We start from the raw sequence: 27,523 nt of genomic DNA on the forward strand, positions 1-27,523 counted from the left end.
CCTAGGTCGGTGTCCGAGCTGACCAATCTTCATTCTTCCCAGTACAGGCGAGCCACTCTTAGGGATGTGACTGGTGCCCACAGCTCACCAGTAATAAACAAATGAGGCCGCCGGACCAATTTCTCGTGGTCCTGCTACCGGCCTCACGAGGCGCATGCAGCATGAACATCACCAGGATCGTGCCCCGATTTGAGCGCAATCCAATTTCTAGGCTATAAAAATAAAATATGATTTTGCTTCATAATTAGGTGTCCATGAGAGAATGGCTAGAATGTGGAATTCTCTGTCACATTGTTGAAGCAAAAACATCTTTTAAAAGGGAATTAGATAATCGCTTGAAAAGAGGAATATTAAATGATACTGGGCATGATTAGGGCAATAGGATTAGACTAGGTGGTTCATATGAAGAAAAACAACAATACAGATGTAATGGACCAAATGGCCTGTTTCTGTGCTGTAACATTCTATGATTATGGCCCTGAACGCGGTTTCTGCCGCATTTCTGGCAAAGATACGGCAGCATGGAGGCAGTAGGTCCGAGGAAATTCAGGGCTTCTATGTTTCTATGAGAGCATAGCGGCGGTGAAACCAGATGCGTTCCCCAATCTCAGAGCTATTACCATCCTGCTGTTGTTTTGTCTTGTCTCCCTACTCACTCACTCACTCACTCACCGAGCGATGGTACCAAGGACCTCTATAAAAACAGAGGTCAATAGGATAACCCTCCAGTGGCTGAAATCATACCTGACCCACAGAAAGATTGCCATGGTTGACTGAGACCAATCTTTGCAGCCCCAGGACATCACTGCGGATGCTCCTCAGGGAAGCGTCCTTGGCCCAACCATCTTCGCTGCTTTATTAATGACCTTCCCTCTGTCATAAGGTCAGGAGTGAAGCTGTTCACTGACGAAGCTACAGTGTTCAGCTCCATTCAGAACTCCTCCCATTATGGAATAGCCCATGCCAGCCTACAGCAGCACAACATCCAGGTTGGGCTGACAAGTGGCTTGGAATATTCACACCCCGTAACTGTCAGGCAATGACCATCTCTAACAAGAAAAGACCCATGCACTTCCTCCCGAACTTCAACTGTACTACCATCACAGAGTCTGCCGCCATCACCATCTTGGGGGAGTCAACATTGATCAGAAACATAACTAGACCCACCATATTAACACCATGGCTATAAGGGCAGGACAGAGGCTGGCTACTATGAGGAGTACCTCACCTCCTGATCCCTCAATGCCTCTCCACAATCTACAAGGCTCAGGTCAGCAGTGTGATGGAATTCTCACCATTCACCTAGATGGGTGCAGCTACAGCAAAACTTCGGAAGCTCAACTCTATTCAGGACAAAACAGTATGCATGATTGGCACCCCTGTCACTGAACTCAGTGTCCATCATCTCCACCACTGGTGCATTGTGGCTGCGGTATGTACTATCTACAGGATGCACTACAGCAACTCACCAAGCTTACTTCAAAAGAATCATTTCTGGGTCAAAATCCTACCTTATACCATCATGGGAGCACTGCAACGGTTCAAGCAGAAGGCTTCTCAGGGCATATTGGGATGGGCAATAAATGTGGCCTTCCCAGTATTAGCCACATCCCAAAAACAAATAATAAAAAATCACTCACTCATTCACACACAGGCATACACTCAGTCACATCAAGCAGTATATCGCAACGCAAGTACTGCTTGAAAGTGTTTCTTGCCGACAGCCTTATGACATATGTTCCTCTTATGTTTTTGTACGCCTGGAGGAACAGGCTCTGAGAAAGCCAGCACATCACAGCATCCTGCACCTAACTGGACTTCGGACCTGTGCCACTAGGAGCTCTGCGGCAGATGCCCCTGGAAGCGCCACGTGCCCCGTGGTAGAAAAGTGCTGAGGAAGTCTTCTTGCATGATGCGTAGATATGGCTAAAGTACTCCTCCACATTCCTAGCAATACCTTGCAGGGTGTTCTGAACAGACTCGAGCAACTCCCATAGATGATCCTGCTCAGACAGCAATCTCTTTAGTGTGCATGGTCTGTGAGTTCCGTCCTCACTGTAGCAAGGGAAGGAACTAAACTGATCCTCTGACCAGTAGGCTCCCGCTCCACATTTCCACTTGCCCTCCCTCACACATGTGCTGGGACTCACCTGATGCATCCTTCTCAAGTTCATTATCTACATTCTCTGGAATAGACGTAACTATGCTGACACTTGTAATAGATTTGTTCCACTGTATTTGATTTGTTGCACTGTATTTGAACTTTGTCCAGCGAGTTTTTTCTGATTGTGCTGATAGGTAGCAACACAGCAAAGAACGGCAATTGATGGTAATTCAGGAAAAGCAAAGGGACCGTCTTCTTGAAGAACTTTTGGGCCACTTTACTGTGACCGCGTGGACAGGGGGCATTCCTCAAAACATGGCCCTAGAGCCACATGAGGCTCTCGAGCCAATCAATCTGGCCCCTTGAAGCACAGACTATAGTCCATCTTATTTGTACCTATATTTCTGGTTTGAATTCTGTGGACTTTTGTTGGAAAGGAATGTTCTTAGCACTTTTGCCTAAATCAGAACATGAAGATCTGTTGACATTGGCAGCTTGAGATATTAATGGCAACTTTGATTTGAAGTTCATGGGGACGATTTTTGACTTCTGCCCTAAGTCAGCAGAGCGGCCACACCGCCCACCCAAAGGCAGTATCAGGAGGCCCAAACCTCATTTGAATGTCACTGGCGAGCTGTGGGCACCAAGCTCACCAGTTGCGGGAAGGTGGGGAACCAGCTGGCTCCCATGCAGAGTCGCTGGATGTAAGACCCTGGCTGCAATTTTCAGATACAATTGAGTGTTGTACGGCCCAGCCAGCAGGCCTTGAAGAAACTGCCAGAGACTGCTCAAAAAAAATGGCTGAAGACATTTTTAAATTTTATTTTTGTGAGGAGGAGTAGGTGTGGTCCTCCTGTGCCCACAGAAAAACTCTGACCTGTGCGAGGTTACACACCGGGATTGCCTGCCTCCGCCCCCCCCACCCCCCCCCCCACCACTCCCCCAAACCCTTAGGCCTGAAATACAAGCTGGCTCAGAATGGGAACAGTCAAATGAGGTCCGAATCTGAAAATAGTTTGTTCCTCTCCGCCATCTTCGTGCCCATGTTGAGTGGAAGTCTAAAGTCGCCCGCTCCCATATTTCTAATTTACGTCTTTATGGACAGAATTTCTAAATGTAGATTTAACACCTGGGCCCAGGATCTGTAACGTGATGCCACAGTTGTTACGAAAGGAACCTTGGTTTGGTAAATAGATTCATGTGGACTGACTTCCTTTTGGTTTCCCTAATGTGTTTATGGTATACTGACTCCACACAAACATCAATGTAACATTAGCAGTTTTCTGCATCCATTACTAAAATGTTACTTATATAATGCATTAAATAATTCTTCCAGGGTGGATATATGTTACTTGTATTTCATTCATATTGCCCTCTTGCAACTTGAATTAAACTCAATAATATCACTTTGGGCCTGGAGCTGCTATCATTCTGCCACCATAACCTCGCCGGAAGTGCGACAGAAACCCCTTGAAGTTATGGCGGCTTCAGAGAAATTCCCAGCCTTTGCCATCGTTCACTGCATGGAAAAATGCCTATTAATCTGTTTTGTGATGTCACCAAGGGGAATATAATCTCTTTATGTTGAGTTTGCATTGAGAACTGGAATGGACTAAATGTCCATGTTTGCAGATTGTAGCAAAATGTCCATGTTTGCAGATTGTAGCAAAATGTCCATGTTTGCAGATTGTTTTAAGTATATTTTATTTATTACCTTACATTTATTCAGGATCTTCTGTCATCACCCTCTTCTCCAGTTGATGACAGTCAGGAATAGTGTTTAGCAGTAGAGCCTCACATAATCCTTTATGAATGGTTCTTCTTTCTCCTCAGCTATTGGTTGAAAATGTGTCATTCAGTAACACTGTGGCCCTGAAATAATACTGTAGGATACTACCGTATGAACATTTAGTCTGTCTGAAATTCCTCAATCCACTATTTTAAGAAACGCGTTAATCCATTAAAATAAATCAATTAATATCTCTGGTAAATAGCAGAGAGAAGGATTTCAAATGAACACTTAAGCAAATGTTATTCCTATATTTAAAAAGGGAGATAGAACCAGTCCAGAGAACTATAGACCAATTTGCTTAACGTCTGTGGTAGGAAATATAATGGAATCCTTACTCAAAGATGTAATAATAACACATCTAGAAACCAAAAATATAATAAAGAATATTCAGCACGGATTTCAAAAGGGAAGGTCATTCGTGACTAACCTTATTGAATTCTTTGAAGAAGTAACAAAGGATAAACAAGGGTAATGCAGTAGATGTAATATAATTAGATTTTCAAAAGGCTTTCAATAAGGTACGACATAGTAGACTGATGACTAAGGTCAGAGCATGTGGAGTCAGGGGACAAGTGGCAGAATGGATAGCAAGCTGGCTCCAAAACAGAAAACAGAGAGTAGGGGTTAAAGGTAGTTACTCAGACTGGCAAAAAGTGGGAAGTGGTGTTCCACAGGGATCGTTGCTGGGACCACTGTTGTTCACCATTTACATAAACAATTTGGACTCGAGAATTGGAAGTGCAATTTTAAAATTTGCGGATGACACCAAATTGCAGGGTATAGTTAATACTGAGGAGGACTGCGACAAAATACAGGAAGAGGCTAATAAACTTGCAGAATAGGCATGTAATTGGCAAATTAATTTTAATATAGATAAGTGTGAGGTGGTACATTTTGGTGAGAAGAATAAGGGGGCCACATACTGCTTAGATAATAAAAGTCTAAATGGGGTAGAGGAGCAGAGGGATCTGGGGGTACAGATACACAAATCACTAAAAGTAGAGCCGCAGGTTAATAAGACCATTTAAAAAAAAAAGCAAACCAAGCACAGAGGTTCATTTCTAGAGGGGTAGAATTGAAAAGCCGAGAAGTTATGTTAAACTTGTATAGAACCTTGGTTAGACCACACTTGGAATACTGTGAACACTTCTGGTCTCCATATTATATAAGGGATACAGTGACACTGGAGAAGGTGCAAATAAGATTTACTAGAATGATACAGAACTGAGAGGTTATACCTATCAGTAAAGATTGAACAGGCTGGGGCTCTTTTCTCTAGAAAAGGGAAGACTGAGAGGTGACCTGATAGAGGTCTTTAAGTTTATGAAAGGGTTTGATAGGACGTAGAGAAGATGTTTACATTGTGGGGGAGACCAGAACTAGGGGCCATAAATATAAGATAGTCACTAATAAATCCAATAGGGAATTCAGGAGAAAATTCTTTACCCAGAGAGCGGTTGGAATGTAGAACTTGCTACCACAAGGAGTAGTTGAGGCAACTAGTGTAGATGCATTTAAGGGGAAGCTAGATAAACACATGAGGGAGAAAGGAATAGAAGGATATGCTGATAGGGTTAGATGAAGTAGGGAGGGAGGAGGCTCGTGTGGAGCATAAACACCAGCATGGACCTGTTGGGCTGAATGGCCTGTTTCTGTCCTGTCATTCTATGTAATTTTGTATAATTCCCACAACATAATTTCAGGGTCAGAGAGAATATAGGGTGGGGAGAGGTCACTAACAGAATTTGCAGAGGAATAGTATGGGTAACTTAAGAGAGGGTATGTTGTCATGAAAATCGTAGATTTTAAGAACCATTATAATCTAAAATGGTAAGTCCAGTTAATGGGCGGAACTTTTAACTTTGGTGGGAGCAGAAAACTGGCGGTAGCAGATCAGCCGCCCATTATACACCCAGCATTGAAGTCAGTGGAAAGGAAAATCGGGCAGGGTGTATAAAGGGCTGCCGATCTGATATCACCCATTTTAAATCCCCTCCGAAGTTGAAAGCTCTGCCCAATATGTGATTTCTGATGTGCTGCAAATATAGCTAAGAGATGATTTTGAAGGTCATGACATGAAATCTAAAGGGGATTAATCCTCACATTAGATGAGCCAGGACTCTTGCAAAGCTGTGGGTGAGGGAGATTGGGGATTAATGTAACACTTATTTAGGAGACACGTCTTATGGATGTGATGATACTAAAGTTGCATCTTGGTTGGATGGGAAGAATTTTTCACTCATTTCATTCAAGGGGCAAGGCATTTGGGATTTGGCTCCGCACGAGGATTCCTGTCACGGTTGTTCGGTTCAGAAGGGATAGTCAAGTCAGACTAGTTATGGGCAAACTAATGATGGATTCTCATGTTTATATACTCCCCCTCTGCCCTTGAAGAATTCCTGATGAATCTACCCACAGGTGAGGGAGTGCCTTCTTAATTTTAGGAGAACACGGAGTTATAGGCCAGTGCAGCCAATGCACCAAAAATTGCATTTTTGAGACTTTGCAGAGTGTCATGAGAAAGATAGGTATCGTGAATACTCTAAAGGCTTGCATTATACATATCATACGTGTTCCCAGAACACACATTTCAGGAGACCAATGTTTTAAGTTCCAAAACTTTCAAGGTTTACTGGGACATCTTTGGACAATAACACACTTTCCGATTAGGATCATGCTTGGATCAAACATAAATTATGAGTTAGCGTTCTGAGGCTCTCCTGGCTATTTAATTATGATTTGTTACAGGATCCCAAAATGGTTCAGGTAGAGGAAGATAAACTTAAAGAGTTTATACAATACCCTAGGAAACTTGTCTGCATTCTGTAGGAAGTGCTGAGGAGAATTTGATAGTCTTAAGTATCCACGAGAATGGGAAACTAATTAGGACACTATAATTATCTAATCTAATCTAATCCAAACTCGACATTATGGAACAAAATTAAGAAGCTACAAACATCAACAAATTTCAAAGTCTATGTATTTTAATCATGAAAGTTATTGACTAATTCAGTGAGGAAAGCTGCAGCTAATACGATTGCAGTGCAGTTTTTAATTCTGACTCACAAACTTTTGGCTGAGAAGCAACAATTCGATTTGAGGGCCTAGTGTCAAAGGGAACTCCTTTAAATGAATTCATAAGTTTTTGTACAAGTTTTTGATATTGAAACAAGTTCTACGCATTTAACATGAACTTTCATAAGAAGATAAAATAACTTCTAGGAGTAGGATAACTTAGCCCCAACTGTCCACCTACTAATTGAAGGGTATGTTAGCATAGTTGTTAGGTTACAGGATTAGTAATCCAGCGGCCTGGACTAATAATCCAGAGAATGTGAGTTTGAATCCCACTATGGCAGTTTGAAAATTTGAATTCAGTTTAAAAAAATCTGGAAATAAAAAGCTTGTACCAGTAAAAGTAACCGTGAAGCTGTTGGATTGTCATAAAATTCCATCTGATTCACTAATATCCTTTAGGGAAGGAGATCTGCTATCTTTGTCCAGTCTGGCCTATATGTGCCTCCAGTCCCACACCAATGTGGTTGTCTCTTGACTGCCCTCTGAAGTGGCCTAGCAAGCCACTCCATTGTATCAAACTGCTACATGTAATGGTTCAAGAAGGCGGCCTACCACCACCTTCTCAGGGCAACTAGGGATGGGCAATAAAGTCCGTCTTTTTCTGCAATGTTCCGATCATAAGAATGAATTTTTAAAAATTCCTCAATTCTTCTCTCTCCAGTAATGCATCTGATTGTCTCTTGAACCCATTTATTTGTACAATTCAAATGCATTCCATAATATCATATTCCACATTTCTATTTAAGTTGGCCTAGTGAAAAGTGGTTGCAATGCATACTGACCTTGTTATACCTTTACCTTTTACAGGCTAGCAGTCCAACGACAGGGACAGCTCCTAGGAGCCAGTCACGTACATCCGTCAGCCCTTCTACTCAGGACATTTGCAGGTATGCGAGTCTAGGAAATGCAGCAGAGTTTTTTTTATATTGTTGGTTAGCTATCATATGAATTACATCTACCTCTTTGTGTCTGTTTATCTCTAGTCTCAGTCTCAGCTTGTCTTCATTTATGTTTCATTTGTTTTTTCTACTTCATCGGTATATGATAACTGTTTATATAATTACTAATTCACTTTGTTTTCATTTCTTTTGCCATGTCTGTCATGCTCTTCCTTCATCTTCTCTTCTCTACTTTCCACTTTCCATCTCTGCATGCTGTGCTTAGATCTGCTGCCCGTTGTGAAGATGGTGACACATATTCAACTCCTGTCATGGCGCTCAACAATCCCAGCAGGGATTCTGGTAGGAAACATGTAAAGAGAAGAATTAGAAAGCAGAGGGAACTCTGTGAAAGATGCGAGCATTTGCACGATCACAACAAGCATCCAGAAAAGCAGTCCAGGTTTTATTGTGCAAAAATAAACGGATTCAGCAGGAATGATTCTGATTCATCATCAGATGAAAATCACTGGGCTCAAATCAGAAGAAGAAGTTCAGAAAGGATGAGGGCTTCCAGAAAGGGCAGGAGGAAGAACAAATCTCTCAAAGAATTGGATAAAACATCAGATCCTACTCTTCCAGTTCTGCTGTCAGTAGACTCTGCTGATGAGTGGGGTAAGACGAGGATTTACCCAATTCCCATCTGTAGCAATCAAGCAATAATCCGAGAAAGAGAAAGGATGGCCCTTAGCAAGCAAACATGGTTTTCATCGTCTTCAATATCTTCTATTGATGCAAAGAATTCCTCAAGGAAATGTGTGCAAAACAAAGGAATATCAATAAAAAAGGGCCCTGAAAATTTCTCTTCTATTGAGGATGAAGCTATCATGAAACACTCCAGTGAGAAAAATACCAATGGCAATGCACTACCTCTACCCGAGGGTGGAACAGCTATCAATTCAGAGCCTGATGGGAGTGCTAGTCCTATCCAACCTCAGACTGTAGATGATTGGCCTGATGATGGGGAAGTCTGCAGGTTGGTCTATAACCACTAATGAGAGCCAATGGTATCAGTGTTTACATTACATGTCATTCAATGTCAAAAGTATGTTCAAAATGTTTTTTTCATCCACAGATTAATTGGTTTGCATTGTGCACAACACTTGTATCATACTAGAAGGTTGTGTTTGCACCCCATTTGTGATGCCTATTGGAAAGATGCCCTGATAGATTTTCTGGATATTATTGTCTGTGGAAATTCAAATACAATGATGTCCACATAAGCAAATTAAATGATACAAAATATGTTCCTTCTTAATTTTTTTTTTGTTCATTTAATTGATCCTATTTTAATACAAATCTTTATATCCAAATTCTTGATATACGAAGAATAAAATAACAGTAATTATTGGAAAATGTCTTGTGTGGAAGTGGAATGGTTTTAAATAATACAATTTATATTGGAGAAAGAGCTTTAAATGTAATAGTTACAAACTGGAATATGTCTATCAGTGCTGCAGACACATTATGAAATGACACCATACTATAAAAAACTATTATCAGAAACCCATGCATGTAGTATTTTTTCAAGATTGAAGCATTTGCATATCTTAAGATCTCACAGTAGGTAAAATATACATTAAACTATTCTTGCATTCTTCATTTCCTTTCATGTATTGTGGATCAAGATGTGACATTAGTAATTCCAGGGGGAGGGAAGGAACGGCTGAGCTTGTGTATCTGCACCTTAAGATGAATTTTAGTCTTAATTCATAACGTTTCTAATCTTTGGTATCGCCAGAGATATCCAAATAAGAGGAAAAGGGCTTTCCATCAATGAGCTATATCTGATTGGTGTGTTATGTGTAGAAGCTTTTTACTCTTGGTATGGGAGGTTTGCACTTACTACATAAAAGTCTTAACGGGTAATGTAGGCAGTCCTTCTAACACAAATCTCTTACACGACTTCGCACTACCCAAAATGTCAAAGTCAAACCAAAGGTAAAGCCAAGAAGAGAGCACTTTGGACACCTGTGCCTTCCTTCAGTTGCAGCAAAGAGTTAACATGACCATTTTTTTTTACCAGCATTAAGTGAGTATCTGTATGGGAATTTTTGTTGAGGTTTTCGTATTTAAAACTCTCACAAGAGGGTACTTGCACTGACCATTGGTGGCCATGTTGGTTTGGAAGTGGAACCGTACTTGTCAACTGATGCCACAATGCAAGTGAATTTTATTGAAGCTCTTTTTTTAAAAAAAAGAGAGAAAGTACCTTGTGGTGATGTTCTCCAGACTGCAACCTGCAGAACTCCCATGCCAGTGGGTAGAAAAGGCAAACCGAAAATTTTCACTACTTTGTCAAATCCTAGAAGTTAGAAAAAGTGTTTATAATGAATCTAAGGAATTTCAGTAGAGAGAAATGTTCTGGAGAGTGGCTTTGACGGCTAACATCAAAGTGGTGTGGCAGGTAAGTTGCCATATATATGCCATATGCCATACTATAAGTAAGTGCCATACTTTATAAGTTGCCATACTATATGCCATAGTTCTGAAAGATTTATACTTCCACATAGCCATCAGAGAGACCCATAAGAAATTCCTGCAGTTCCAGTTAAAGGATTACCACCACTACCAGATGACTCTTTGTGCTGCTTTCTGCACCAATCATCATCAATGACCTATCTGTGGTGGTGCCCACTTTTGTCTTTTAAAAAAAAGTGCGATTTTAATCCTTGAACAATTGGTTGGTGAAATTACCCTCCAAGATGGAAGTATGCCAATTTCTTTTCCCTTTTCTACCATTTTTTCTCCCTTCCCTCCTCTTTTCCTGAAGAGATTTGAGGTGAATTTCCACGTGGTGAGTTGTTCCACTGTTATGCCACTTAAAAACAGATTTGTGTCTACTAGTGGTCAAGAGAGTTATTTGCACAAGAGTTTACTGGGTCAGCTCACTTACATATTCATTGAAGTAGTGATTGGTGTAAATCCCGTATAAACGGATGTAAGCTGATGTAATGCATGGAAACTGGAGTGCAGCCTTCGTGCAGGCTCTGAGGTCAATCTCCGAGGATGTGATAGGCATGACTCTCAAGTTTGTAGCTCACATTTGCAGCAACATCACAGAACCTTTGTCTTTGTTGCAGGAACCAATGGAGCGAGTGGCAGCTTCATTGCAATCTGCAGAAAATCCCCAGTTAAGAAGTGTCCAGGGACCAGTCAGTGCCTCCACCCCCACGGAAGCTCTGTTGCATTGGGAACAGAATAGGGCACAGCATGCATAGGCACTTCCAGACCGTGGTGACTGTTGTGTCTCAGGGCTTTCAGGATACACAATAAATGGGAGGATAGTGAAAGGTGTAGAGGAAGTGAGGGACCTTGGAATGCATGTCCACAGATCCCCAAAGGTAGCAGGACAGGTAGATAGGTGGTTAAGAAGGCATACGGAATTCTTTTCTTTATTAGCCAAGACACAGAATATAAGAGCAGGGAGGTTGTGCTGGAACTGTATAAAACACTGGTTAGGCCACAGCTTGAGTACTGTGTACAGTTTTGGTCACCACATTTCAGGAAGGATGTAGTTGCACCAGAAAGGGTACAGAGGAGATTTACAAGGATGTTGCCAGGACTGGAGAATTTTAGCTATGAGGAAAGATTGGATAGGCTGGGGTTGTTCTCTTTGGAACAGAGGAGGCTGAGGGGTGATTTAATTGAGGTGTACAAAATTATGAGGAGCCTAGATAGAGTGGATAGGAAGGACCTTTTTCCCTTAGCAGAGAGGTCAATAACCAGGGGGCATAGATTTAAAGTGACTAGTAGAAGGATTAGAGGGGAGCTGAGGAAAACTTTTTCACCCAGAGGGTGGTGGGGGTCTGGAACTCACTGCCTGAAAGGGTGGTAGAGGCAGAAACCCTCAACTCATTTAAAAAGTATCTGGATGTGACCTGAAGTGCCGTAACCTACAAGGCTATGGACCAAGTGCTGAAAAGTGGGATTAGGCTGGGTGGCTCATTTTCGGCCAGCGCGGTCACGATGGGCCGAATGGCCTCCACCTGTGCCGTAAATTTTCTTTGATTCTATGATTCTGTCTGATAGTTGCCATTAGTACAGCCATCCTGCTGATTAATGAAGCCACAGTTCCAGGGCCCAGTGAAATGGCGATGGCTGGAGTCCACCTGCCTGATTCTGCCGTCTCTCAGGCAGCATCACATTCCAGGTCTCCAGCTTGTTCCTCAAAGCACCACACCAGTGGAATGTGGGTGGTGTAACCTGGCTGCCCATGAGCACGCTCCAGAGATGCAAGCAGAAATGGCTTCTTCCTAAGAGAAAACTACCATGACACGAGGTGCTGCCATGAGCCTTTTGTGGAACAGGAGGAGCCAACCACCTCTCATGATCTGGCCCTGAGGTGACACCTGGAAGAAGCACACCTGGAAGAAGGTGTAGTCACTCAGGGGAAGCACAGTGTTAAGAAAGAGGTTGATTGTGTCCACTTTGGAATTCAGTGTAACAAGATAGAATGTGCTCGGACACGGTGCTTCGTTTTTGCTCGAGGTTAGAGTCACACAGGAAAGGGTGCAATTATTTGGTGTCAGTGTCTTAATCAAGTGATTATTGACACACTCATGCACGAGCAAAGCGATACATTGTCATGTGGTAGGATGGGAAGTGTTTTGAGGGAATGTCCCTTCATTTGAAAGTGGGGGAGAAGGAGGTAATGCTGTAGTGTCAAAGGTAGACTGTGTTCCATGGAAGAGAAGACTTCAGTCATGAGATGTGCTGTGATGCCTTTCGCAGTAATAAATGTCGCTTGATTCTCCTTTGCTCCATCCTGTGCTGCTGCTCCTCCATAATAATAATATAGTGCCAAGGGCAGACGAGCCCTCAGTTTAACGTCTCATCAGAAAGACGGCACATCTGACAGCACTGGAGTGTCAGCCTAGATTTTGTGCTCAAGTCCCACAACCTTCATGACTCAGAGGCAAGAGTGCTACCATTGAGCCAAGGCTGACATCTACCTCAACAATGACTGAGGATCAAACTTGGAAACGTCTTGAACCATATGGGGGTGAATTTCCACAGGGGTTCTGCCGATCATTCGCCGTAACTTCAGCAAAAGAGCAATGTAAACCCTGGAAAACGGTGTAAATGCGTTTATACTGTTTTTCCAGATTTTCCAAATGGTTGGGAGAATTCCCATAGAAATTCAACTAGCCAAGCCATCAGGAGAACCAAATGGAATAACATCCTCAGCTTCATGTAGCTCCGGCTCTTGGTGAACCTGAAAGCGTCAACTGGAACTCTCTTCCCCCCATAAGGCTGTGGATGCTAGGTCAATTTAAATTTCCAAAACTGAGATCAATAGATTTTTGTTAGGTAAGAGTATCATGGGATATGGAGCAACGGCAAGAAAATGGAGTTGAGGTACAGATCAGTCATGATCTAATGAATGAAGGAACAGGCTCGAGTGGCTGAATGGCCTCCTCCTGTTCCTATTTTCTATGGAACCTTCCTGTGACTTAAACTTTGTACATTCAAGCTTTAGATTGTCTCAAGGGAATGGTCTCTCTGCTAAATGTACTTTTACTACCCTCTCTTACAGCTAGATGGAGGATTTTGACAAGATTGTGACAAGAGTTTACTTCATGGCCCTGAGGTTGATGACAACAATCATTTTTCTACCGTGTAGCTCCTTCTAAGCCTTGTCTCACTCTTCCTCGGGCCTGTTGTTCCCATAAAAGTTAATAGCTGGTCTGATGGATTTGGCATATACTTATTCTGCCCGGTTGTAGAGTGAGGAACCTTATGACAATTGTGTCAGTTTACACAAGCTCTCTCTCTCAGAGAGAAGAAATTGACATTCTGCCCACTCCACTTAGGATTGATGGCCTAATTATTTAGTAGGAAAGGTTGAGTGTCTTGCCTTTACAACGGTAGGTAATGGGCACTAATATAATGTCTAGAAAACCTACAGCAATGTCAAGGAAATGTGTTAGTCCTAGCGTCTCTAGCAAAGAAAGAAAAAATATCATCATAACTGCATGTTTCGGAAGGATGACCTGAGCAATGATCAGAACAAATAAATGCACACATCTGCGAGCTTGTTTACATGCGTTAAAGAGGAAGTAAACATAGCACAAAGACTGAAAAAATGTTTATCTTAAATTTTAAAAGATGCTGATATTCACAATTCTTTGCCAGTGGAACAAATGAATACAACAGAGACTGACATGTTCAATTATACTAAAACACTATTGCATTAAATAAGTTTTTTAAAGAATAATGATGACCGTTTTGGAAATGACTCATTTCAAAATTCTACTCATTTAGAAAGATGACCGTGATCTCGCAATGATATACAAGTTGGTACATTTATATGTGATATTAGTTTGTGATCTTTGAAGGACAAAGATATTGATATGAAGCAGCATTTAGACAGTTTGTAAAACTGATATTTTAGGGCCAATTTTAACCCTACCCACGCGGCAGATACTAGACGGGCAGGCAGTTAAAATCACCTGTGGGACTTAGCTGCCGAAGTACCACTGTCTTCCTGCGGGTTCTGATTTTAACCTACTTTACTGAGCAGGCGCCGTTGAAGGGAGGTTATCCGAGCCCTCTTCAAAACCCCATAGTGCCCCTGCTTGGCACTATGTGTAGGGGGTGGGGGGGAATCCAATAATCTCTCCTTTACAAAAAATGTACTTTGGGGCCCACTTGCACTCATCTAGAGGTCGGTATGCCTCATCTTACATGGTGTACCAGCCTCTAGTAATACACTGGTCACTACAGAGCCGGGGAAGCAGGAACTCCCAGTATAGGGAGTCTGTGTGTCTGGGGCCATTGGCCTTGTAAAGGGTGGCTGGTGATTTTGCTCTTGTAAGACTGACGAGGAAATCCCAGTATCAATGGGAGCTTGGGGCAAATGGGCCTCTGCTGTTTTCTAGTAGGTTCCACCAGATTCATGCCAGAGTTACAGCAGGAGTCCAGTGGAACCCCCAAGGAAATTCAGGGCCCTGGACTTTGTTATTCCTTAGTACCTTCACAATACTTTTGTAGTATTTCTGTAATTTCTGCTATCATTCTCTCTTATTTTGGATTTTAGTTCTTTAACATTTTCATTTGTTTTTATAATCCATCTTGATGCCATACCTTACTAAGTTGGATATTATACCAAGAGATCTCCACCGCAGGGTTATGTCATTCTGAAGGAACTTTGGGGTATATTTCCTTCTGCACTGCCTGTGTACTCCGATTGTAGAATCTGGCCAATTTTCATTCCGTTGCCTTCAATGGATTACCGCCCAGGTGGTGAAGACAAAAATGTACCCCTTTGCTTTAAGCTTGTGAATTTATATTGTACAAGTCTATTGACCAAGTGATTCATTTAATATTGTGAGCTTGCTGTGGCAAACATTGTATAATTACAGATATTCATTTAAATTGTGATTAGTATCCAAGGACTTTTGCCCACAGGACTAGTCTCTTTCATACAGGTAATTGGGGGCAATTGGGCACACACTTTAAATGGCCTCTGGCAATGCCTTTCTGTCGCAGAAGGATATGTGTGAACCCCATTCATTAATACTGTCCCCCTAAGGTTCACTGCCATGAGATAGTGACAGTGAATTATCTTAAACTGAGGAAACTGATAATAAGCAGATAAGGAGTACCTGAAGGTCTCAAACCTGGGACAATCTGGGTAGAAAGTGACAATTGGGCTGAATGCTATTAAACTATAATATTCATATTGATTGTAAACTACTCATTGTTCTGGATGAAATATATTTCGTAAAACAACATAGGCTACTCTATAGTGTGATAACCAGGATATGAGACCAAGGTTCTCACACAGTTTGTGTTCTTTAGTGATGTCTTGCTGAATCTTTCTCCTCTCAGGATCTGCCACTGTGAAGGAGATGATGACGGTCCACTCATCACGCCTTGCCGTTGCACAGGGACGCTACGTTTCGTTCACCAGGCCTGTCTGCACCAGTGGATCAAGAGCTCTGACACGCGCTGCTGTGAACTCTGTAAATACGACTTCATAATGGAGACAAAACTCAAACCGTTGCGTAAGGTACACCCTCCAGAAATAGCAACCAGGCTTTTCTTTGTAGGACTGAAGAGTTTGCCACAAGATTTGTATCTAAAATAGAAATCCATTCTGATTTTATTGCAGGTCATATACAGATCATAGAATTATAGGAAGGTTACAGCACGGAAGGAGGCCATTCGGCCCATCGAGCCCGTGCTGGCTCTATGCAAGAACCATCTAGCTAGTCCCACACCCCCGCCCTATCCACGTAGCCCTGCAAATTTTTTCCTTTCAAGTACTTTTCCAGTTCCCTTTTGAAGGCCATAATTGAATTTGCCTCCACCACCCCTTCGGGCAGTGCATTCCAGATCCTAACCACACACTGTGTAAAAAAGTATTACCTCATGTCACATCTTTTGCCACATCACAAAGCCAATCAAGGCAACCCAACTTAAAATATGTTCTAAGTCCTAATAAGGGGTATTTACTACAAATAGCTTTACTTAGACAAATTGGACAATGTATGTAACTTTAAGCACCTACATGGAGCTGGTGGAGTTTAGTTCTGCTCAAAATGAGAGTAACTAATTTTTTGCAATATTGTAGGGTCCCTTCGTTCAGTAAGGCTGCTGTTCAGCCTATGTCAACTCATCTGACATTTTCATCTGAAACTACATGATTTCTTTAAAGATTCACCTGAATTCTCATGAACCTTTAGTAACTCACTCGCTTACTAGCCAGATAATAATATCTTCAATGCCAGGGGCTGCCTGTCACTCAAACCTGCCAACAGTTTGGGTCATTAGCATTACTTAGCCCAAGGCAGCTGTTGTAATCCTATACAATGAATTAGTCCAACACACTGTACACCTTGTATTTCTATAATTGAGATTCAGAGGAATGGCCATTATGAACCTTACACGTTTTGGTTCAGCATTAACTTCTTAAACTGATTAAAGGTGATTTGCCTGAGTTTCTAGTAAAACTTGACAACTGATTCTTAAATCCACAGTAAACTCTTTTTTGAACAAGGTAAATTAATATTTACCGTTTAATCAAACGTAACAAACCTCTGTAGACTTAAGAGGGGTGAAATTGGGCCATTTAGCTCCCGTTTTTTAGGCGCTACATGACCGACTAAGCCTTGAAAATGGGGTCCGAGATGCCTGCACACACTTCCAATGAGAAGTGCAGAGGACGCCATCTTGGTAAAGGAGTGCACACTCAACTAACGACCACCAGCATGCAGAGTAGGGAGATTATGACACGAATCAATGTGCAACACTGATTTAAAGGGACCGCTGCTATTTTGGAACTCCACACTCCATCCAATGCACTGTCTTAACCACACACAGCTGAACATGATTTAAAGGGCATGAAGGACCCCCCGCCAGTGCTATTTAAAGGGATCATGCAGGAGTTCCAAGTTATTTGCTGGATTATTTCTTCTGGCTGCTGGTTCATTTGTACGTGCCTTTGGAGGTGTCCTATACTTGGATAAAGTTTCAATATTCTACAGGAAGTGGGCTGGCTGGCTGACAGGCAACAGCAAGGGCACTAGCGGAGTGGCAGCGGTGGGGGCAGGAATGTTGTCATCCTGAGAGAGGACAACATGTTCATGTGCAATGGAGCCACTGCCACTTGCTGCCTCTTGTTATATGCCACCTTCTCCTGCAAAAAAGAGGGAAGTGTATCAGTGAGTGTCCTGCAAGATGTTTGGCTAATGTGCCTGTCATGGTTGAATAGGTACCAGTGTGTGTGAACTGTGAGTTGTGCATGTGAGGCTTGCAACAGTGCTAAGTGTGAGGGTGAGATAAAGCATATGATTTGAATGGTTGAGTACTGACTGAAAGAGATTGTTGGTAGGTGGGTGATGGAGGTGTAGTGAATTGAGCAGTGGATGAGGCAAGTGGTGCAGTTGGTACAATATGCCATTTAAAGCTTGAACTCACTCACCTTAACAACTCGTGTTAAATCATTGAACTTCTTCCTGCACTGCATTCATGTTCTTGGAGCTTTGCTCCTGGCATTTACCTCCTCCCCTACTTCCTCCCACTGCCTCTTGAGCATATGTCTTAGAGGGCTTCCTGCCTCCCTGCAGATACAGGATGCCCCTCCTTCCCTCCACCTCTTGCACCAAGGCCTCCAGTGCATCATCAGAGAACCTTGCTGCACGCTCTCTCCCAGGCGCAGCCATTCTTCAAAGCATCACAGCACAGATTCAGTTTTGAAATGACTCCCGCCACTTCTTGCAGCCACAGTGCACCTCCCCTTTAAGAGGTGCAGGCTGCCTTTAAGAAGCAGGAGTCATTCGCAATATCGGAGCCCCCTGCTGATGTGTGCAGCCAATCAACAGCGCCGGTAGTGCTGGCTGCACGCAGCAATCATTTAAAACAGCAGGCAGCACAAATGTAACGTGCCGCCTGCATCGCTATGAACACATGCGGGTTAATTGCGTACCGCGATCCTCACACCCGTTTACGGGGGTTATCCAAATTAACCCCCATGCAGTTTCATAGCCTGAGGGTAACCTACAGTCATAACAAGTGTTTTTTTTTCTGTTCAATTAGCTGAGTGCAGTACCCACTCGGTAAAAATTGGCAATTCCCCCACAGATATGATCAGATGGCTCGTATGTAAAACCATCTAAATTGCTGCTATTAACAAATGTCCAACTCAAATTGTCTAAGGTGTAAGAGATGCATATCTTGACAGTACAATAGTCCAGGTGCAGGAATCTATCCCTCCATGGCCCATTTGTGATATTTTGCCACCAGAGCCGCATATCAATTATTTATCAAAGGATTTGGGATCGGTTGCACTTAGTGACAATATGTAGCTTAGGTTTCCGGCCAGAGAGTTTAGTTTCCTTCCAAGTTCAGTTGGAGAATGGGTTTTTGCCCCTCTCAATGCCAGTGTTATACATTGGGCCAGAATTCACTGCCAAAAGAATGGCGAGTTTAATACACTCACTGTTTTCAATGTGTAAATCATCCAACAACTTGTGGCGAGGAAGAGATACCCCGAATCGCCACAAGTTGCTGGACGATATGCACCGCTCCGCTGTTAGTCTCATGCATTAATTGCCAACTAAACTCACCACAGAAAGTTAGGGATAGTACATAACAGCATAAGTATCTCTAATGATGAGATTCATATTTCTGCAATTCCACTCAACCTCTCCAGCCCAGAAATGGAACACTTGAAACAGGAGTCTCATTCCTACAGGTATAAATTGTTGTTAGATGTTTTTAAAATTTAAAATTTTTTTTCTTACTTTTCCTTCCTGTCTCTTTTTTGTCTCTCTCTCTCTAATCCCATCTTTCTTTCCCTCTTTTATTTCTCTTTCTGTACCTGATTTGACTCTAATTCACCCTATTTTTTTTATTCATTCATGGGATGTGGGCGTCGCTGGCAAGGCCAGCATTTATTGCCCATTCCTAATTGCCCTTGAGAAGGTGGTGATGAGCCGCCTTCTACAACCGCTGCGGTCCGTGTGGTGAAGATTCTCCCACAGTGCTGTTAGGAAAGGAGTTCCAGAACGATGAAGGAACGGCGATATATTTCCAAGTCGGGATGGTGTGTGACTTGGAGGGGAACGTGCAGGTGGTGTTGTTCCCATGTGCCTGCTGCTCTTGTCCTTCTAGGTGGTAGAGGTTGCGGGTTTGGGAGGTGCTGTCAAAGAAGCCTTGGCGAGTTGCTGCAGTGCATCCTGTGGATGGTACACACTGCAGCCACAGTGCGCTGGTGGTGAAGGGAGTGAATGTTTAGGGTGGTGGATGGGGTACCAATCAAGCGGGCTGCTTTGTCCTGGATGGTGTCGAGCTTCTTGAGTGTTGTTGGAGCTGCACTCATCCAAGCAAGTGGAGAGTATTCCAACACACTCCTGACTTGTGTCTTGTAGATGGTAGAAAGGCTTTGGGGAGTCAGGAGGTGTGTCACTCGCTGCAGAATACCCAGCCTCTGACCTGCTCTCGTAGCCACAGTATTTATATGGCTGGTCCAGTTAAGTTTCTGGTCAATGGTGACCCCCAGGATGTTGATGGTGGGGGATTCGGCAATGGTTATGCCACTGAATGTCAAGGGGAGGTGGTTAGACTCTCTCTTGTTGGAGATGGTCATTGCCTGGCACTTGTCTGGCGCGAATGTTACTTGCCACTTATCAGCCCAAACCTGGATGTTGTCCAGGTCTTGCTGCATGCGGGCCTGGACTGCTTCATTATCTGAGGAGTTGCAAATGGAATTGAGCAGTGTGCAATCATCAGCGAACATCCCCATTTCTGACCATATGATGGAGGGAAGGTCATTGATGAAGCAGCTGAAGATGGTTGAGCCAAGGACACTGCCCTGAGGAACTCCTGCAGCAATGTCCTGGGGCTGAAATGATTGGCCTCCAACAACCACTACCATCTTCCCTTGTGCTAGGTATGACTCCAGCCACTGGAGAGTTTTCCCCGATTCCCATTGACTTCAATTTTACTAGGGCTCCTTGGTGCCACACTCAGTCAAATGTCAACGGCAGTCACTCTCACCTCACCTCTGGAATTCAGCTGTTTTGTCCATGTTTGGACCAAGGCTGTAATGAGGTCTGGAGCCGAGTGGTCCTGGAGGAACCCAAACTGACTATCGGTGAGCAGGTTATTGGTGAGTAAGTGCTGCTTGATAGCACTGTCGATGACACCTTCCATCACTTTGCAGATGATTGAGAATAGACTGACGGGGTGGTAATTGGCCGGATTGGATTTGTCCTGCTTTTTGTGAGCAGGACATACCTGGTCAATTTTCCACATTGTCGGTGTTGTAGCTGTACTGGAACAGCTTGGCTAGAGGCGCAGCTAGCTCTGGAGCACAAGTCTTTAGCACTACAGCCGGGATGTTGTTGGGGCCCATAGCCTTTGCTGTATCCAGTGCACTCAGCCGTTTCTTGATATCACGTGGAGTGATTCGAATTGACTGAAGACTAGCTTCTGTGATGGTGGGGATATCGGAAGGAGGCTGAGATGGATCATCCACTCAGCACTTCTGGCTGAAGATGGTTGCAAACGCTTCAGCCTTGTCTTTTGCACTCGCATGCTGGACTCTGCCATCATTGAGGATGGGGATGTTCACGGAGCCTCCTCCTTCCATTAGTTGTTTAATTGTCCACCACCATTCACGACTGGATGCGGCAGGACTACATTGTGGAATCGCTTAGCTCTGTCTATAGAATGTTGTTTCCGCTATTTAGCATGCATGTAGTCCTGTGTTGTAGCTTCACCAGGTTGGTACCTCATTTTTAGGTACGCCTAGTGCTGCTCCTGGCATGCTCTTCTACACTCCTCATTGAACCAGGGTTGATCCCCTGGCTTGTTAGTAATGGTAGAGTGAAGAATATGCCGGGCCATGAGGTTACAGATTGTGCTGGAATACAATTCTTCTGCTGCTGATGGCCCACAGCGCCTCATGGATGCCCAGTTTTGAGCTGCTAGATCTGTTGTGAATCTATCCCATTTAGCACGGTGGTAGTGCCACACAATACGTTGGATGGTGTCCTCAGTGTGAAGACGGATCTTTGTCTCCACAAGGACTGTGCAGTGGTCACTCTTACTAATACTGTCATGGACAGATGCATCTGCGATAGATAGTTTGGTGAGGACGAGGTCAAGTAGGTTTTTCTTTCGTGTTGGTTCGTTCACCACCTGCCGCAGGCCCAGTCTGGCAGCTATGTCCTTCAGGACTTGGCCAGCTCGGTTAGTGGTGGTGCTACCGAGCCAATCTTGGTGCGCGATTAACCTGTGCCCGGTCATTCCGATGCAGGCAGCACGTGAGATTCGTGCTGCCTGATCATTTACCTGATATCTGCGAGCAGCCAGGCCCAGCTGCGCAGTTGAGTGGCTGCTCACCAGCAGGGGGACCGATATCGCGTGAGTGGCTAGCATCATGTAAAGGCAGCCTGCACCTTTTATTTGCAAAATGTAAGATACGGGTCTGCACGGAGTCTGAATGAAGATCAGACATCACATATGTAAAACACAGATGCAGGTCCCGTCCCTGTGTTTATAAATTGTTGAGTTATGTTAAAATATTGAATAAAGTTTGTGCAGTACTAAATCCCACATCCTCCAATCTGCATGCCAGACTGCACCAATCTGCCGATCTGAGTTTGTACCAGGCCTACGAGAGAGCGTGCATCAATGTTCTCTGCTGATGCACTCGAGGCCTTGGTGCAAGAGGTGGACAGAAGGAGAGACATCCTATATCCACAGGGGGTGGGGGGGGACTTCCAGACATATGCTCAAGAGGCAGTAGAGAATGAAGTCAGGAGCATAGCACCACGAACATGGATGCAGTGCAGGAAGAAATTCAATTCTTTAACACAAGTGGTCAAGCTGAATGAGGTCAACTGTCAAGAGGCATCTCCTCCCAACTGCACCAGTAGCCGCATCCACTGCTCCACACACTACACCCCCCATCACCCACATACCAACAAACTCTTTCCATCAGTACTCAACTCTTCCAATCAGATACTTCCTCTCACCCTCACACATTACCACTGTTGCAAACCGCACACCCACAACTCACAGGTCACACACACTGGCAGCTATTCAACCATGACAGGCACATCACCCAAACATCTTGCAGGACACTCACCGACACACGTCCCGTTTTCTTGCAGGAGAAGGTGGCGCATAACAGGAGGCAGCAAGTGGCAGTGGCTCCATGGAACATGAACCTGCTGTCCTCTCTCAGGATGACAGCATTCCTGTCCCACCCCTGCCATTCCACCAGTGCCCTTGCTGTTGCCTGTCAGCTGGCCAGCTCACTCCCTGTAGAGTATTGAAATTTTATTATAGGGACATAGGAACAGAAGTAGGCCATTTAGCCCCTCGAGCCTGTTCTGCCATTCAATGGGATTATGGCTGATTTGTGACCTAACTCCATATACCCGCCTTAGCCCCATATCCCTTAATACCTTTGGTTAACAAATATCTATCAATCTCAGATTTAAAATTAACAATTGAGCTAACATCAACCGCCATTTGCAGAAGACCGTTCCAAACTTCCACCACCCTTTGCGAGTAGAAGTGTTTCTTAACTTCACTCCTGCAAATCCTGGCTCTAATTTTTAGGCAATGTCCCCTAATCCCAGCATTCAGTTGTCTCTTTAAACAAAATGATTCAATTTACTGTTAAGGTTTGGCCCGCTGGAAGTACCTTTGATCCGAATGGTTTGCAGCTACTAAAATATGATATTATGGGGTAGAATTTCCCCGTGGGTTTCTCCGATTGTTTGCCCTAACTTAAGTGAAAACCCCGGAGATAGGCCTTAATTGGTCATTCACGCTGTTTCTCCGGGATTTCCCCCGATCTCCTGCCAAAGTTACAGACTTTCGACTGAAATGTTTTGTTCCAACTCGTTAAAACAACTGTAGACTTAGATTGTGGGTGCAACAAATCTGAATTCAGCATCATTTATCTATCCCTCTATCCATGCCATTTTTGGAATGAAATAGACATCAGAAGTTATGGTGGGAAATTGGGAAATACCCGCAAAAATTCCATCCCCAAGGCTCCCGCATTTTTGTGCAGTTTTAAACAAAAATCATCTTTTCCAATTCTGTAAAACGTCCAGGCAGACGGACCACGGTATTGCCTTTAAAAATATGCAAACACATTCCAAGCTCGTTATTGCAATGCAATGGCGATTGACAAACAAATTTTTCTTATCAAATTGTGACATTCATCAGAGCTCAGTTCTGATAAAGCTCTCACCCGGAATTCTAACCTTTCTTTCTCTTTCAAGTGCTGATCAATCTGCTGTACATTTCTAGCATTTTCTGTTTTATTTCAGGTTTCCAACAGTGACCATTTTAATTTTTATTTCTTCTGATCCAGAGTTCCTCTTAACAAGACATGAACCTCTTCCCACTTTAGAATAGCTTCACCCAGGATGGTGGGTAAAGACACCGTGTGGCTTGACTCTGTTGAGATTTGGAAGCGTTCTCAGCTACATCCGTAGTCCGTAATTCCTTGATGGCACCATTATAGCAGTTTTTGCCAGCAATTACCCCAGGGAATCTCCGGCCTCCTGCTGCAACTTCGGCAAAAGATCAGCGGAAATCCCAAAGAAATGGCACAAACAACCGTTTACACCATTTCTTCAGGGGTTAACGCTGATCTCCTCCCAAAGATATGGCATGGTACCAGGATCTCCTGTGCAAATTCTACCCCTTTATTTTTAACTCTTAGGCCATTGGCAGTTCCAGGGAATTCCAGACACCCCGGACTTTTTAAAATTTACACATTGGGACACTTAAACAACCCCGAATACATTACAGTTAAAAAACTACTCAGAATTATTACGGTAATATTGAATGTAAGCTACAAAATTAAAACATTTTAAATATTGGACCTCTGCTTCAGTTTTTTTACTCTCATTCCCTCTTCCCTATGCTCTCTCCATTATTTTATTTGAACTTTCATCTTTTGTATTTAATCTGACCTAACATGCCTATTTTTACCTTTTTTCCCTTATTTATGGTTTCTTTTTATAGGGTGGGGGGGTTGAATTTCATCTGCCAGTGGCCTGGTTCATGCTGAAAAACATGGCAGTAGACAGACAAAAATTGTAAAATAAAACAATCTCGAGGCCCGTCCGACTCAAATTTTTGAGCAGGCCTCAAAATGGACGGCCAGAGTTCCCGCCAAAACAGGCAGGAGCCTCATTTTAATATTTAAATCGGGGTCCTATGCTGGTTCGCTCCGTCCATTGGTACTGGACACGGAGGGGCCTAACCAACGGTCCTTAAAGGGCCACTGGAGGCTGCTCCAGAAACAGCTCCGGTAAGTTTTCCAAATTATTTTAATGGGGCCAAGAGGAGCTTCCGTGCCACCCCTCCCCAGGATTTCACGCCCCCCTCCCTTTTACGCACGGACTTCCAGCTCAGCTCCACGGAGGAATCGCTGGATCCTCCCACCCCCGCCCCCACCCCGGATCGTCAAGATGCCGGTCAGTGCCTGTTGAGAATGAACAGAAATTTTAAAAATGTTAAGCTTGGAAGGATTTTAACTGAATGTTGCCGTCTGTTTGGGGTGTTTGTTTTGTAGGTTTGATGTCCTTGGTTCTGTTAATAGTTTATGGGACACTGTGGGGATCTGTGATCTCATGTTGCAGCTTCAGTTTAAAAGCAGCTCTGTGAAAAACAATTTCTCACAGCTGTTATCAACAGCTTCAGTGTTAAGAATTACTGCATAAAAAAAATTCAGTCTGTGCTTCCTTTGGTTCAAAACTCTCATACAGTTTTGACGCAGGCTGTTTCATTTTGTTTTGCAGATCAGGCATTAACTTCTGATGTCCGAGGCAAGACATTTTGATTATCTAAAATACCACTTTGTCGTTCTGTACTCTGTTACCAGTACAGGGCACAGCAGCTTGTCTGTGATCTTTGAATCGAAAAATAGAGTTCCTTTGACATGCTTCTGTTGATAAAAGTGTGTGTAACACTGTCCTCTTGTGGTATATATGTGTATGGCAACAAATCTATGTGAAGGGAATGAATTTGCAATCTATGGGGTGGAAATTCCCTTTGCGCCTGAAATGGGCACCGCTGCCCTAAGTGGGAGGCCTGAGTCTGGCCCAAGATCAGGCCTTGGGCTTCATTAATATTAATTGGGTGCGTGGCCGGTGCCTGTCATGCTCGTTTTAGAAAGATCAATGTCGGGCCACTAGCCTCCCCGGCAGAAAATGGTGTTGCAATCAAATGGCACCCTAGAAATGCCAGTAAAATCAAATGCATGATCTTGTGCTCAATTTTATTATAACTCTCTGTGCCCAGATGATTCTCATGAACCTTTCACTTCAGCTTTTTGGAATTCCTAGTCCCTTTGTACATCTAATTGTGCTTTCAGTATTCTTTCAGTATTCACATTTCAGGGCAACAATCTCTGTTTTTCTTTCCATTGCTGCTTCTCTGAGGATTTCAATGATACTTTTGTCTCTCAGTTCTGATTGGGGTATAATTTCTGCAGGGGTTCCTCCCGATCGTCTGCCGTAACTTCATCGGAAACCGTGGAGAAATGGCACACACGGCCGTGTCCGCCATTTCTTCGGGGTCGCTGCTGATCTTCCACCCAAATTACAGCAGGTGATTGGGGGAACTCCTGCCGAGATTCCGGACATTTAATATCACCTTCGGGTCAGATACTGGCAGAGCGGGAATAGCCACGTCAACGTCCGATTTTTGTAACTCACACGCAGCATGCAGAAGTTTGCCTGGTACATGTGAAACTCTCAGGTCCTATTTCTGTAGCTCTCATCATCCTTCTTCATATCTACAAAGAGCAAACATTCAAAGATTTCACAACAGAGCAGTTCCAATGGTCCATTTCAACACTCCTGGTATGGGCATATACAATTTAATTGAACCTTACAAGCAGACATATTGCTTAACTGTTCCTTCTTGATCTGTGCCTATCTTGTCACCGCATTAGTCAACATGGTCAATATGTAATGAGTTGCCACTGGTGATCACAGCTTTGAGGCAGCACAGCCCCTGATTCTGTCTGCGAGCCATCAGTTGAAATCTTTATCAGTCTTAAAGGTTTTTAGAGTTTCAGACCTGGCTCCAGCATAAGCAGTCTGTTTCCCAATATTTCTTCCTGTTTGTGATTCCAGCTCTATTCAATAGTCTTTTCTAACCGTTTTCTAAGAGGTGATTCTTTTTCTGATTTGAATTTACCCAAGTAATTAAGTCTCTGCACTTCTTTCTTGCACTGTGGATGTGACATGTGCTCAACAGCTGCCACTTTCATACTATCAGGTTCAGTGACTTCACTCGTGATTATGTCACCAACAAACGTCAGCTCAATGGGGTCGATTTCAACTGGGGTGAGTGAGGGTGTGGGACAGGAGGGAAACCCCCGCAGGGAGCTCAGCATGACCTCCTGGGCCTCATTTAAACAAAGCGGGGAAACCCCTCCGCCCGAAGCCTGTGGGAGCAGCATCAAGGTGAAATAGCGGAAGTGAAAATCGGGATGGGAGTAAAGTTAGTGCTGGGAAGGGGGGTTTGGCGGCCAATACCAGCATTGGGAGGGAGAGGCAAGGCCGGGGCAGGGAAGGCCTAAGAATTCTATGTGGGGCCCTTTGTGCATGGGCAAGCTTTTCAGAAGCGCTCAGTCCTAAAGCTGTCTGTTCTTCATCTGGCATCACTGCTAATGGCACTTGACATGTGGGGGGGGGGGTGATTTTAACACTCCCACGAGTACAAAACCAGAACATACCCCTAAAAGACAAAGGCTCCACTTGTGTAGTTAAGCAACCATGGTTAACAAATGAAAAGACAGTATCACGATAAAAGAAAAGGCTTACACAAATCCAAGGAAAAGTGGAAATGTAGCAAACTGGGAGAGTATAAAAAGCAACAAAGGGATACAAAGAAAGTAATAAAAGATTCAAAAAGAGAATATGTAATAAAAACTTGCAAGGGATATCAAAGTTAACAGCAAATGTTTTTATAAATATATTAAGAGAAAGAGAATAGTAAAGGGGATTGTGGACCGGTTAAAGACTGATGCAGGAAAGACTATAATGGATAATAATTGGATAAATACTTGAAGGGGAAACAATTGCAGGGCTTTGGAGAAAAAGCAGGGGAGCG

At 43.5% G+C, this 27,523-nt stretch overlaps 1 protein-coding gene across 1 annotated transcript in view; it reads left to right on the top strand.

The window, feature by feature from the left end:
* Window positions 1–27,523, top strand: part of LOC137320948 (E3 ubiquitin-protein ligase MARCHF1-like) — a 155,045-nt gene that overhangs the window by 107,024 nt on the left and 20,498 nt on the right. Inside the window, exons 3-5 of the mRNA XM_067983012.1 lie at window positions 7,782–7,861; window positions 8,139–8,888; window positions 15,749–15,929. Coding sequence (XP_067839113.1) covers window positions 7,782–7,861; window positions 8,139–8,888; window positions 15,749–15,929 — 1,011 coding nt within the window. The remainder of the gene's footprint in view (window positions 1–7,781; window positions 7,862–8,138; window positions 8,889–15,748; window positions 15,930–27,523) is intronic.

This window comes from Heptranchias perlo, chromosome 1 (genome assembly GCF_035084215.1).
Source record: "Heptranchias perlo isolate sHepPer1 chromosome 1, sHepPer1.hap1, whole genome shotgun sequence".
In the NCBI taxonomy this organism is placed as follows: Eukaryota; Metazoa; Chordata; class Chondrichthyes; order Hexanchiformes; family Hexanchidae; genus Heptranchias; species Heptranchias perlo.